General features: G+C 46.3%; 1 protein-coding gene across 1 annotated transcript in view; it reads right to left on the reverse strand.

The window, feature by feature from the left end:
- LOC123994679 (synapsin-3-like) overlaps positions 1-13,907 on the reverse strand; it is a 143,338-nt gene that overhangs the window by 90,147 nt on the left and 39,284 nt on the right. The window contains exon 4 of the mRNA XM_046297577.1: positions 136-227. Within this exon, the coding sequence (XP_046153533.1) occupies positions 136-227 (92 nt within the window). The remainder of the gene's footprint in view (positions 1-135; positions 228-13,907) is intronic.

A 13,907-nucleotide genomic window follows, 5' to 3' on the forward strand; every position in this document is an offset into this window, starting at 1 on the left:
GCCATTGTCTGGACCCACTGAGGGAGACTGAAGATGCGTGGGCAAATGTGTCAGAGCAGAGCTACTGACGGACATACAGGGGCCGCGCTCTCTTTCTCCATCTCCTTCCATCGCTCTCTCTCTTTGTTACCTTACCTGACCACTTTGGTTCCTCCTCTTATGGCCTGCATATCGATCATACACCCAGTGTTCCTGTAGGAAGCCAGGTTGATCTCTGAGAACTCTGCCTGTGAAACAAGGAGAAAAACACCACGTTGATTATACACATTATTCACTGGGGGACAGAAGTAGCAAATTACTGTAAAACACAATTTCCATTTGGTGTATATAGGCCTGAATCAACAACATAAAACAGTCCTCTAACTTTTCAACACTAACATAAAAGCCACCTGCCCTTTCCTATGGCTTTCTGTAAAATAATTTAACTATATGAGAGTAAAACATTCCACACGCACGCACGCACGCACGCACGCACGCACGCACGCACGCACGCACGCACACACACACACACACACACACACACACACACACACACACACACACACACACACACACACACACACACACACACACACACACACACACACACACACACACACACACACACACACATTAATGTTGCCACACTTGGATGTGAGTGGGAAACATCAACGTCCAAAATAGTTTGCAGCAGAAAACACACATCACTCAGAACCTATGATGTCATGTGTAAGTGGTGTGGAAGGCTCTACCACTTAAGCTCCAGTCACCCCTTCTCTAGGGGCATGGAGGGCCATAGAAATAGTTACTATAACGAGAAACATCAAGTCAAGGAGGCCACAATGAGAGGTAATATTATTTTTCTGTGAGGGGTGGGAGAGAGAGAGAGAGAGAGAGAGAGAGAGAGAGAGAGAGAGAGAGAGAGAGAGAGAGAGAGAGAGAGAGAGAGAGAGAGAGAGAGAGAGAGAGAGAGAGAGAGAGAGAGACAGAGACAGAGACACAGAGATACAGAGATACAGAGACACAGAGAGATACAGAGCCAGAGAGGAGAGACAGATAGACTAATCAAGTTATCCAGAGTCTGTCTGTGGCCTCCCGGAGAGGACAGGACAGCAGAGGCCTTGTGACAGGGAGGGAGGCTTTAGCCCAGGCAGCTACTTAATGACTTGATCAAACTCCCAGGCAGAGCAGAGATCCTCTCTGGAGGGGAAGGGACACTGCAGCTTGGCCTGTCTGGGAGAGAGCTCTGGGAACAGAGGGACTACAATGGGGCATTAGGGGCCAAGTGCCTCCATTGTCTCTTATGTAATTACAAGTTAGAAAAAGATTTGCTCCAGAGATTTAACTCCCATGAATCTGTTTTTTTAGTCTCTCACTGGCTGACTATGTTCTCAGGACAGTACCTCGCAAGGAGACACGCGCATAGTGTGCCTAAATGTTATAAATTCATAACCTTTTCCAAATCTACCTACATCTGCTTCAGCCTAGACACAGATCACATACATGATTAGCTATTAGTACATTTTGCTGCAAGGTAAATACTGTACAATCAGGCACTTGCACAATGGCTGTGGCCCAGTGGGGTAACTTGTTATTGAGACACACATCCTCTATGTATGGCATGTCTGCTAAAGTGTGGGCTGATAAAACACACCATATTTATGCTAGAGAACCACAGAGACAGACAGGCCAATGAATGATGCTGTCCTAAGCCAGGAATCAGGAAGGAACACTACATTTAAAATATATTTTACATATTTTTTCAAATCATAATAAAATAACAGAATCACTGCAGTCATTTCAGTTTGGGGTTTTGTTTGATCATATGCTGGGTTCACGTCGTTGTTTTGGGCCTTGATGACCTTGTTTGGGTGTTGGTACCCTAAAAGATTTAGCTTCACTGAGGGCCAAAAAGCTAATGAACCCTAAAGAAAATACAACATTCCTGCCTTACTTTACTATGAACATGCTTCCAACATGTTAGCTCTGTGGAGATGGGGAGGCCAGTCTACTCGGGATGGAAGGAGAGGTGAGGGTTAGGGGTCAAATGTCAAGAAGGATCGGTTTCAGTACGTATACTGCAGTGTGGGATGTTACAGAGTTAGAGTAGAGCTCGTCTCAGGCCCTCCAAGTCCTAGCTAGGTGCTCCAGTTAGAAGTTGTGAACCAAAAGCCCCAGAGAGAGATCAGTAAGAGCTTGACCTCGGAACAGCAAGATGTTGACCTCCGACTTCTAGTGGTAACATTTGTCAGACTTAACATCACTTTGACGAATGTAGCGTGACACTAAGGCGGGCATTTTAATGGGTCCTCAATGTGTAGTCCTGCAACTTTTCTACTATGAAAAATTCAATTTGGCGGACCTGGTTGACTCCCAAACACAATTTTACAGAGAGCGTGTTGGTGATGTAACTTGTCATATGAGGAACCTACATGGGCTCGTGGTGGGCCAAATTCAATAATTCACTCTTCCTATAGGCTACATAGTTAAACAATGAGTTACTCATCTAAATAAACAAGCTGCCCTGAGGGTACAAAACATGATGAACTCTCCGTGGTGCAGACTGACGAGGTGAATCAAGACGGAAGCTATGATCACTTATTGATCTCACGTGTTACATCCACTTCAAATCAAGTGTAGACGAAGGAAGACAGGTGAAAAGAAGGATTTTCAAGCCTTGAGACAATTGAGACATGGATTTGGCAAGACAAAAATATTTAATGCACCTTTTAATGGGGTATGGTAGTAGGTGTCACGTGCACCAGTTTGTGTCAAGAACTGCAACGCTGATGGATTTATCACGCTCAACAGCTTCCTGTGTGTATCAAGAACGGTCCACCACCCAAAGGATATGCAGCCAACTTTGGAGTCAACGCTTTCGCTTACTTGGCCGATGAACGTGGATGACAAGAACTCCCAAGAACATGGATGACTTAAAGTTCAGGCAATGTGAGTTCGGCCTCTGAGGTATTTGTTTGAGAAACATGAGCTTGTCCTCGAACCTGAGAAGCACTCTGAGACCTCACTGATGTGTGTCAATCTCGAAAAGGCCATAACTTGAAGAGACCATTACTTTCCTTAACTTCCGGTGTTTGTTGTTTTGTGAGGCGCCAGCGTTGCTCTTCGGCTATCTTTCTGGGTCTCTGCAGTGTGGATACTTTGTAGGAAAGGATGCAGGCCAAAGCCTCCATTTACTTGAATAGAAAACAGTGTCTTCTGTACAGTTTATTGCAACCAATATACTCCAGAATCCTATTCAAAATGCTCAATTGTGGCCAGCACAAACAAAAGTATGGGGAGTAGGTCTTCCTCATTGGTTTGTTTCCAGAACAATGTGCCAACATAACAAAACAGTATTTTTTTCTGTTAAAAAAGACCCCCTCTTTTTATTTATTGTGTTGCGCTTCCAGAGGAGAAGAAGAGAGCAGGGGGCGAGTAAATTCCCTAATCTCATTTACGGGACAGCAAGGCGCCACTCACTCTCAATGCGCCTCAAAGACATAACACACTGGAACTTGGCTCCCTTCTTCTCCTCAGCTCCTCTCCACTGATACCCGCCTCGCAACGAAACATCTGTGTGCTCGGCACAATGCTTTACCATCACCAAGAAAGACTCTTAAAAGACGTAACAGACACACACAGAGGTGCTAACTTTCTCACACGCACACACACACACACACACACACACACACACACACACACACACACACACACACACACACACACACACACACACACACACACACACACACACACACACACACACACACACACACACACACACACACACACACACACACACACACACAGAGAATCGTGCACAGAGAATCGCACACATCTACACACATGCCACACAACCCAGTATACAGATCTGCAACTCATCCCCCTGGCAAATTGCAATCCCTCAGCAGGGGCCTACATTGACATTTGCTGTGACCAGATAAAACCAGAAGAGTGGGCTAGTTTCTGGCAACAACCAAAAACGCTCCACAACTCCTGCTATTGGCTGGCTGGCTCGGTGGGGCCCTCTGTCATTGGACAGTTATGGATGAGCCGTTTTTGTGACTGGGGCGAGTGCCCGGGACACAGGGCCCGTTTGACAGTGCCATGGTTACCATCAGGGTAATAGATTCAGATTTGTGTTAGAGCAGCTCTCACCCTGGGAAAGGAAAACAGGACAGGATACATGGGAACTGCCTTCTCTCCCCTTAAACTGCCCCCCAGTACACGATTCTTCTTTCCTCTCTAACCGCCACTGGTGTCACTTAACGCTGGATCTCTGTGTTAGAGTTGCGGTATGTCTAAATGTGCCAGGAGGCTGCAGTACAGGTCTTTGATGCTGGTGTCCGACATATCAAGCAGTCGGGCCAGAGAGCCATCTTTCTAGGACAATTCAATGAGTGCCTAAATGATACTCACACCAAATCTCCCACAACCTGTTAATGTTCGAGGAACAGGATCTGAAGTGCTAACTGTCCTATATGTGTTTGTTTTTAAAACCATACCCTGGCCTCAAGAAGAGTGTTCCATGACTTAACTGATTAAAGTCTCTCTAGTGGCTCTGTAGTGTTCCATCCTTGAAGCTGCCTTGGTCAAATCTGGACTTGAGATAGAGTGCACGTGCATAACTCAAACTTGTGCACCAATTTGTGTCAAATCCAATTTGATTTGTCACATGCGCCAAATACAACAGGAGTAGACCTTACAGTGAAATGCTTACTTAAAAGCCCTTAACCAACTACGCGGTTAAGAAAAATACAGACAAATAAAATTAAATAAAAGTAACAAATAATTAGAGAGCAGCAGGAAAATAACAATAGTGAGGCTATACACAGGGGATACCGGCACAGAGTCAATGTGCGGGTGCACTGGTTAGTCAAGGTAATCAAGGCAATATGTACATGTAGGTAGAGTTAAAGTGACTATGCAGACAATAACAGAGAGTAGCAGCAGCGTAAAAGAGGGGGATAGTCTAGGTAGCCATTTGATTAGATGTTCAGGAGTCTTATGGCTTGGGGGTAGAAGCTGTTTAGAAGCCTTTTGGTCCTAGACGTGGCGCTCCGGTACCACTTGCCATGCGGTAGCAGAGAGAACAGTCTATGACAAGGGTGGCTGGAATCTTTTACAATTTTTAGGGCCTTCCTCTGACACCGCCTGGTATAGAGGTCCTGGATGGCAGGAATGTACTGGGCCGTACATTCCTGCCAGTGATGTACTGGGCCGTTCTCACTACCCTTGCGGTCGGAGGCCGGGCAGTTGCCATACCAGGCAGTGATGCAACCAGTCAGGATGCTTTCGATGGTGCAGCTGTAGAACTTTTTGAGGATCTGAGGACCCATGCCAAATCTTTTCAGTCTCCTGAGGAGGAATCATTTTTGTTGTGCCCTCTTCACCACTGTCTTGGTGTGTTTGGACCATGTTAGTTTGTTGGTGATGTGGACGCCAAGGAATTTGAAGCTCTCGACCTGCATTAGTACAGCACGTCGATGAGAATGTGCACATGCTCAGTTGTCCTTTTCCTGTAGACCACAATCATCTCCTTTGTCTTGAGGTCATGTCTCTGACCTCCTCGCTATAGACTGTCTCATCGTTGTCGGTGATCAGGCCTACCACTGTTGTGTCATCGACTTACTTAATGATGGTGTTGGAGTCGTGCCTGGCCGTGCAGTCATGAGTGAACAGCTCCCGAGTGGCGCAGCGGTCTAAGGCACTGCATCTCAGTGCAAGATGCATCACTAGTTGGGGCGGCAGGTAGCCTAGTGGTTAAAGCATTGGGCCAGTAACCGAAAGGTTTCTAGATCAAAAGCCCAAGCTGACAAGGTAAAAAAATCTGTCGTTCTGCCCCTGAACAAGGCAGTTAACCCACTGTTCCTAGACTGTCATTGTAAATAAGAATTTGTTCTTAACCGACTTGCCTAGTTAAATAAAGGTTACGTTAAATAAACTACAGGCCATGGTTTGAATCCAGGCTGCATCACATTTGGCAGTAATTGGGAGTCCCATAAGGCGGCGCACAATTGCCCCAGGGTCGTTCAGGTTTGACTGGGGTAGGCCGTCATTGTAAATAAGAATTTGTTCTTAGCCTACTTGCCTAGTTAAAAAAGGTTCAAATATATATATTTAGTACAGGAGGGGACTGAGCACGCACCCCTGAGAGGCCCCCGTGATGAGGATCAGTATGGTGGTTGTGTTGTTACCTACCCTTACCACCTGGGTGCGGGACGTCCAAGATCCAGTTGCAGAGGAAGGTGTTTAGTCCCAGGGTCCTTAGCTTAGTGATGAGCTTTGAGGGCACGATGGTGTTGAACACTGAGCTATAGTCAATTAATAGCATTCTCACATAGGTGTTCCTTTTGTCCAGATGTGAAAGGGCAGTGTGGAGTGCAATAGAGATTGCATCATCTGTGGATCTGTTGGGGTGGTATGAAAATTGGAATGGGTCTGGGGTTTCTGGGATAATGGTGTTGATGTGAGCCATGACCAGCCTTGCAAAGCACTTCATGGCTACATACGTGAGTGCTACGGGTCGGTAGTCCTTTAGGCACGTTACCTTAGTGTTCTTGGGCACAAGCACTATGGTGGTCTGCTTTAAACATGTTGGTACTACAGACTCAGACAGGGAGAGGTTGAAAATGTCATTGAGGACACTTGCCAGTTGGTACACGTCCTGGTAATCTGTCTGGCCCTGCAGCCTTGTGAATTTTGGTTGACCTGTTGAAAGGTCTTACTCACATCGGCTGTGGCGAGCGTGATCACACAGTCATCCAGAACAGCTGATGGTCTCATGCATGTTTCAGCGTTACTTGCCTCGAAGTGAGCATAGAAGTAATTTAGCTCGTCTGGTAGGCTTGTGTCACGGGGCGGCTCTCAGCTGTGCTTCCCAGCTCTACCCTTTAGCTCAGTGCGGATGCTCCCTGTAATCCATGGCTTCTGGTTGGGGTATGTAGGTACAGTCACTGTGGGGACAAAGTCATCAATGCTTTTATTGATGAAGCCAGTGACTGATGTGGTGTACTCCTCAATGCCATTGGAAGAATCCCAGAACATTTTCCAGTCTGTGCTAACCAGCAGAAATCAGAAGGATAGAATTATGGTCAGATTTGCCAAATGGAGGGTGAGGGAGAGCTTTGTACGTGTATCTGTGTGTGGAGTAAAGGTGGTCTAGAGTTTCTTCCCCTCTGGTTGCATATTTCAAATCAAATCAAATTTTATTGTTCACTTACACATGGTTAGCAGATGTTAATGTAAGTGTAGCGAAATGCTTGTGCTTCTAGTTCCGACTGTAACGGTTGTCGTCTTCCTCTTCTGAGGAGTAGGAAATATCGGACCAATATGCAGAGTGGTAAGTGTTTGTCATATTTATTACACTGAACACAGGAAACAAATGAACAAGCGAATAAAGAAAAACCGAAACAATCCCGTATGGTGAAAAACACAAACGGAAAATAACCACCCACAAACAAGAGTGGGAAAACAGGCTACCTAAGTATGGTTCTCAATCAGAGACAACGATTGACAGCTGCCTCTGATTGGGAACCATACCAGGCCAAACACATAGAAATATAAACACAAGAACAAAACATAGAATGCCCAACCCAACTCACGCCCTGACCAACCTAAAATAGAAACATACAAAAGGAACTAAGGTCAGGACGTGACACCGACAGTGCAGTTATATCTAACAAGTAATCTAACAAATTCACAACGACTACCTTATACACACAAACGTAAAGGGGTGAATATATATGTACATATAAATATGTGGATGAGCGATGGCCGAGCAGCATAGGCAAGATGCAGCAGATGGTATAGAATACAGCATATACATATGAGATGTAGGATATGTAGGATATGTAGACATTATTAAAGTGGTGTGATTAAAAGTGACTAGTGATACCTTTATTAAATCCATTTATTGAATGTATTAAATTGTTCAGAGATTTGAGTCTGTATGTTGGCAGCAGCCACTCTATGTTCGTGATAGCTGTTTAACAGTCTGATGGCCTTGATATAGAAGCTGTTTTTCAGTCTCTCGGTCCCAGCTTTGATGCACCTGTACTGACCTCGCCTTCTGGATGATAGCGGGGTGAACAGGCAGTGGCTAGAGTGGTTGTTGTCCTTGATGATCATTTTGGCCTTCCTGTGATATCTGGTGGTGTAAGTGTCCTGAAGGGCAGGTAGTTTGCACCCAGTGATGTGTTGTGCAGACCGCACTACCCTCTGGAGAGACTTGCGGTTGTGGGTGGAGCAGTTGCTGTACCAGGTGGTGATACAACCCTACAGGATGCTCTCGATTGTGCATCTGCAAAAGTTTGTGAGTGTTTTAGGTGACAAGCCATATTTCTTCAGCCTCCTGGAGGTTGAAGAGGCACTGTTGTGCCTTTTTCACCACTTTGTCTTTGTGGGTGGACCATTTCAGTTTGTCCGTGATGTGTACGCCGAGGAACTTACAACTTTCCACCTTCTCCACTACTGTCCCATCGATGTGGATGGGGGGATGCTCATTCTGCTGTTTCCTGGAGTCCACGATCATCTCCTTAGTTTTGTTGACATTGAGTGAGAGGTTATTTTCCTGACACCACACTCTGAGGACCCTCACCTCCTCCCTGTAGGCCGTCCTTTCACTGTAGTGTAACCTGCAACTTGATGATTGGGTTGGAGGCGTGCATGGCCAAGCAGTCATGGGTGAACAGGGAGTACAGGAGAGGGCTGAGAACGCACCCTTGTGGGGCCCCAGTGTTGAAGATCAGCGGGGTGGAGATGTTGTTTCCTACCTTCAACACCTGGGGACGGCCCGTCAGGAAGTCCAGGACCCAGTTGCACAGGGCATGGTCGAGACCTAGTGTCTTGAGCTTAATGACGTGTTTGGAGGGTACCATGGAGTTAAATGCTGAACTATAGTCAATGAACAGCATTCTTACATAGGTATTCCTCTTGTCCCGATGGGATAGGGCAGAGTGCAGTGTGATGGCGATTGCGTCGTCTATGGACCTATTGGGGCAGTAAGCAAATTGGAGTCGTCTAGGGTATCAGGTAGGGTGGAGGTGATATGATCCTTGACTAGTCTCTCAAAGCACTTCATGATGACAGGGCGAAATGATTTAGTTCAGTTACTTCTGCTTTCTTGTGGACAGGAACAATGGTGGCCATCTTGAAGCATGTGGGCACAGCAGACTGGGATAGTGATTGATTGAATATGTCCGTAAACACATCAGCCAGCTGGTCTGCTCATGCTCTGAGGACATGGCTAGGGATGCCGTCTGGTCCCGGCAGCCTTGCGAGGGTTAACACGTTTAAATGTTTTACTCACGTTGGCCACGGAGAAGGAGAGCCCACAGGCTTTGGTATTGGGCCGTGTCAGTGGCACTGTATTGTCCTCAAAGCGAGCAAAGAAGTTATTTAATTTGTCTGGCGCGCAAGACTATGATGTCCTTGACGGAGCTGGTTTCTTTTTGTAATCCGTGATTGACTGTAGACACTGCCACATACGTCTCGTGTTTGAGCCGTTGAATTGCGACTCCGCTTTGTCTCTATACTGAAGTTTTGCTTGTTTGATTGCCTTGCGGAGGGAATAGCTACACATTTAACATGCTGGTAGAAATTAGGTAAAACGGATTTTAGTTTCCCTGCAGTAAAGTCCCCAGCCACTAGCCTGGCAGCTGTATGTTATTCATGACGTTGTTCAGCTACAACTCCGTGAAACATAAGATACAGCTTTAATGTCCCGTTGGTCGGATATACATGCTTTTAGTGCGTCCAATTTATTATCCAGCGATTGTACTTTGGCCAATAGGACCAATGGCAGAGGCAGATTAGCTACTCGTCGGCGGATCCTGACAAGGCACCTCTATCTCCTCCCACGAATCCTCAGTCTCTTCTCCTGCAAATGACGGGGCTGAGGGCCTGTTCTGGTGTCTGGAGTAAATCCCTCTCGTCTGACTCATTAAACATTAAAGAAAAAGCTATTTTCGGTCATACGAGACGGTAGCAGCAACATTATGTACAAAATAAGTTACAAACAATGGGAAAAAAGAAAACAAAATAGCATGGTTTGTTTAGAGACAATAAAAGGTCAGCCGTCCTCTCTGGCGCCATCTTGGAACTGAGTGTTTGTTAGTATTTTAAAGTCTGCATTAGGCCCTCTGAACAGGCAGCGGAGGGCATAAATCGGCATTCTGAGATCACTCTGCCCAACTGTACCAAACACACACACACACACACACACACACACACACACACACACACACACACACACACACACACACACACACACACACACACACACACACACACACACACACACACACACACACACACACACACACACACACACACACACACACACACAGAGAGAGAGAGAGAGAGAGAGAGAAACAGACAGGGCCCCAGGACAAGTGGACAGCACAGTAAAAACAGCAATAGACTCCAAATATGGTCACCCCTCCCCTTCCCTCTCCTCCCCCTCTCTCCTTGCTAGCATCACACAACCCAAAGCTCATCTGAAATCTTTGGGAGTATTTTTACAATTCTGCTAATGGGTGTCATTGAGGTTCATGTGCACAAGGTGCCTTTCGCTATGGTCAGGCGACAAACGTGTAAACGAGAACTTTGGTGGCCCGGAGTAAAACCACACGCAAATCTAAAGCATTATCCCAACATTCAGAACGTGATAATAAGTGATTTTACTACAACTATGCCGGCTTCTGCCGGCAAAAAGCCTGTGATCGATATTGACATCTGCAACTGTGATACAACAATTCATGAGGTGTCACGCTCTTAGGACACAGGGTACGGATAAACAACGACAATAGCTCAACTCCTAGAACTGTGGCAAGCTCTATCACAGAAAGGATTCTCTGCTTCATGTGCGAGACCCATTTAGACTAAACCTCCTGCTCCTCCCCCCCTACCACCCCCAATCATTACATGGCCCATTATATCTCCTGTAAAAGAAACAGTCCCCCTGACCAGATCCCTCTCGATATATACAAGAGGAGTGGGAAACCTAAAATAGCTCCTGGTGATGAACGTAGATGTGGGGGTAGGCAAATGAAGGCTCCTATCTTGCGGTTTCCTTTGGGTCCAAACATAGCTGTTTTTCAACAGCAGAAATGACTATTTACTTGGACTCGATACACTTCACCTCATTTATCTGAACAAACAAATGTGTGCTGCATTGTAAGGCAGTGGAGTCTGAGGAGAGCAGCAACCTTTCCGTAATAGAAACCTTATTATCATCTATATAGGGCACAGCTGCACTTGTTCAAGTTGGTCAAGAAAGGGCAACAGGAGTCATTGTACAGTTTGCCAGTGCTGATCCCTCGTAAAAGATTTCCAACTGAACATCAATCTTGTAACAACGTCAACACAGATGCCCTGAACCTCTGGGGGTGGAGACGTGAGGCGATTACTAAGGGTACGGATTACACAGACCCAATTGGCTGTGAATCGCCATTACTGCAGGAGAGAGGAGCGTGGAGGAACAAGGTGGAGGGGAGCAGAGCGGAGCAGAGCAGGCATTCTGTTCTCACTGAGGTCATAGGCCTGGTGAGCAGATGTTGTCCCTTCTGACCCGACTAGAACTCATTCTAATCACATAATTTGTCCAATTGCGCAAAATTGAGTACTTATTTTCCTCTACTCATGAACAAGGGTTGTCGAGGAACCAATATGTACCCAGTGGATGGCTATTATTGCATTTGAATCATGCCTGTGATGTTAATATCACATTGACGGAGATGACACGAGCAAGCAGCCTCGGAAAAAACATTACTCACAGGGGAAAGAAACTGGATGTCATGACCGAGATCCTCCGCTTGGCACTGCTTAGCCCACGAGCACAGAAAGGGAGCACACATCCAAGAGACTTCAAAAGAGACACAAAAGGCATTGTGGGAGATAGTGGAAAAAACCCAGAAGACCCGTGTATGCCCCTTTAGAGCACATCAACAATCTGAACACACACAGGATCTCCTGGCACAAGTGTGTAGAGATAAGAGCGGGCACAGCCAATGGCGCAGGGTATCTTGGAGCACTTATTGAGAGATTGATAAGACTCCCAGAGGGTAAGTCAATGAGGATCTGGGCAGCAGCTCGAGGCCAAGCCAAGGTTGATCGGTGCCAAAGGAAAACCCTGGGAACGAGTTCAGTTGGACGTGCCTGGCATGAGGCATGATACCTGTGGTACCCAGGGCAACATCTGGCCCTCAAGAAGGTCTAGCAAATCAGACACAGGCAGCTTGAACTTGCAGCTTGGAAAACTAGGACAGTGATGGGATTTGTTCACACTCTCTTCATGTATCGTATACGCCTACTTGCAGATGTGCACCACACAGCAGAACGTTCAAACTTTGCTGAAGCTGTCACTGGACAAGCATGACGACAGCTAGCTCCAACGCTAGATGATTAACGCTCATTATTATGGAACTCGTGAAAATGCATGGAGCACAAAGAATCAACTGATTAATGTTCGGTGGGACCTAACGTTCAATTGATGCACTGCTCTCCGTTCTATTCATGCAACCCAGTGAAACATGAGTGTGAAGAGTATATGAAACGACGCATGACGTTCCCTCTGAAACTATGCTATTCAGAGACAATGTGACACCGATATAGAGCCTTAGCTATGAGCTGAATATTTAAAAAAAAGTTTTGCTTGTAATCTGTTTGTCATCTGCACGGTGCAATGGAGAGTGTTCTGAAGACGTTTTGCACTCTGTGTTTCAGTGTTTCATACATGTCGAGGCGCCGGGAAAGTTAACCTTCAAAAACAGGGCCTCGTCGGTGTGGAGGAGATTGTTTTATGACAACATGCTCACACCTGAAATATTTTAATGGGGTTGGGCCGAGGGGCATATCAAGAGATACACTATATATACAAATGCATGTGCACACCGTTTCAAATGAGCGGAATAGGCTATTTCAGCCACACCCATTGCTGACAGGTATCAAATCGAGCTCACAGCCATGTACTCTCCATAAACAAATATTGGCAGTAGAATGGCCTTACTGAAGATCTCACCGACTTTCAACGTGGCACCATCGTTACACCACCTTTCCAACAAATCAGTTTGTCAAATTTCAGCCCTGCTAGAGCTGTTCCCGGACAACTGTAAGTTCTGTTACTGTGAAGTGGAAACATCTAGGAGCAACAACGGCTCAGCTGCGATGTGGTAGGCCACACAAGCTCACAGAACGGGACCACGAGTGCTGAAGTGCATAAAAGTCTTTGGTTGCAAAACTCACTACCTCTGGAAGCAACCTCCACATAATAACTGTTCGTCGGGAGCTTCATGAAATGGGTTTCCATTGCTGAGCAGCCGCACACAAGCCTAAGATCACCATGCGTAATGCCAAGGGTCTGCTGGAGTGGTGTAAAGCTCGCCGCCATTGGAGTCTGGAGTAGTGGAAACGTGTTCTCTGGAGTGATGAATTACGCTACACCCCCTAGCAGTCTGACGGACGAATCTAGGTTTTGCGGATGCCAAGAGAACGCTACCTGCCCCAATGCATAGGGTCAACTGTAAAGTTTGGTGGAGGAGTAATGATGGTCTGGGGCTGTATTTCATGGTTCGGGTTGGCCCCTTAGTTCCAGTGAAAGGAAATCTTAACGCTACAGCACCCAATGACATTCTAGACGATTCTGCGCTTCGAACTTTGTGGCAACAAAGTTCCGTTCCTGTTACAGCATGACAATGCCCCAGTGCACAAAGAGAGGTCCATACAGAAATGGTTAGTCGAGATCAGTGTGGAAGAACTTGACTGGCCTGCACAAAGCCCTGACTTCAACTCCATTCAACACCTTTGGTATCAGTTAGAATGCAGAATGCGAGTTAGGCCTAATCTCCCAACATCAGTGCCCGACCTCACTAATGCTCTTGTGGCTGAATGGAAGCAAGTCCCCTCAGCAATGTTCCAACATCTGGTGG

Source organism: Oncorhynchus gorbuscha, linkage group LG14, assembly GCF_021184085.1.
Source record: "Oncorhynchus gorbuscha isolate QuinsamMale2020 ecotype Even-year linkage group LG14, OgorEven_v1.0, whole genome shotgun sequence".
Classification (NCBI taxonomy): domain Eukaryota; kingdom Metazoa; phylum Chordata; class Actinopteri; order Salmoniformes; family Salmonidae; genus Oncorhynchus; species Oncorhynchus gorbuscha.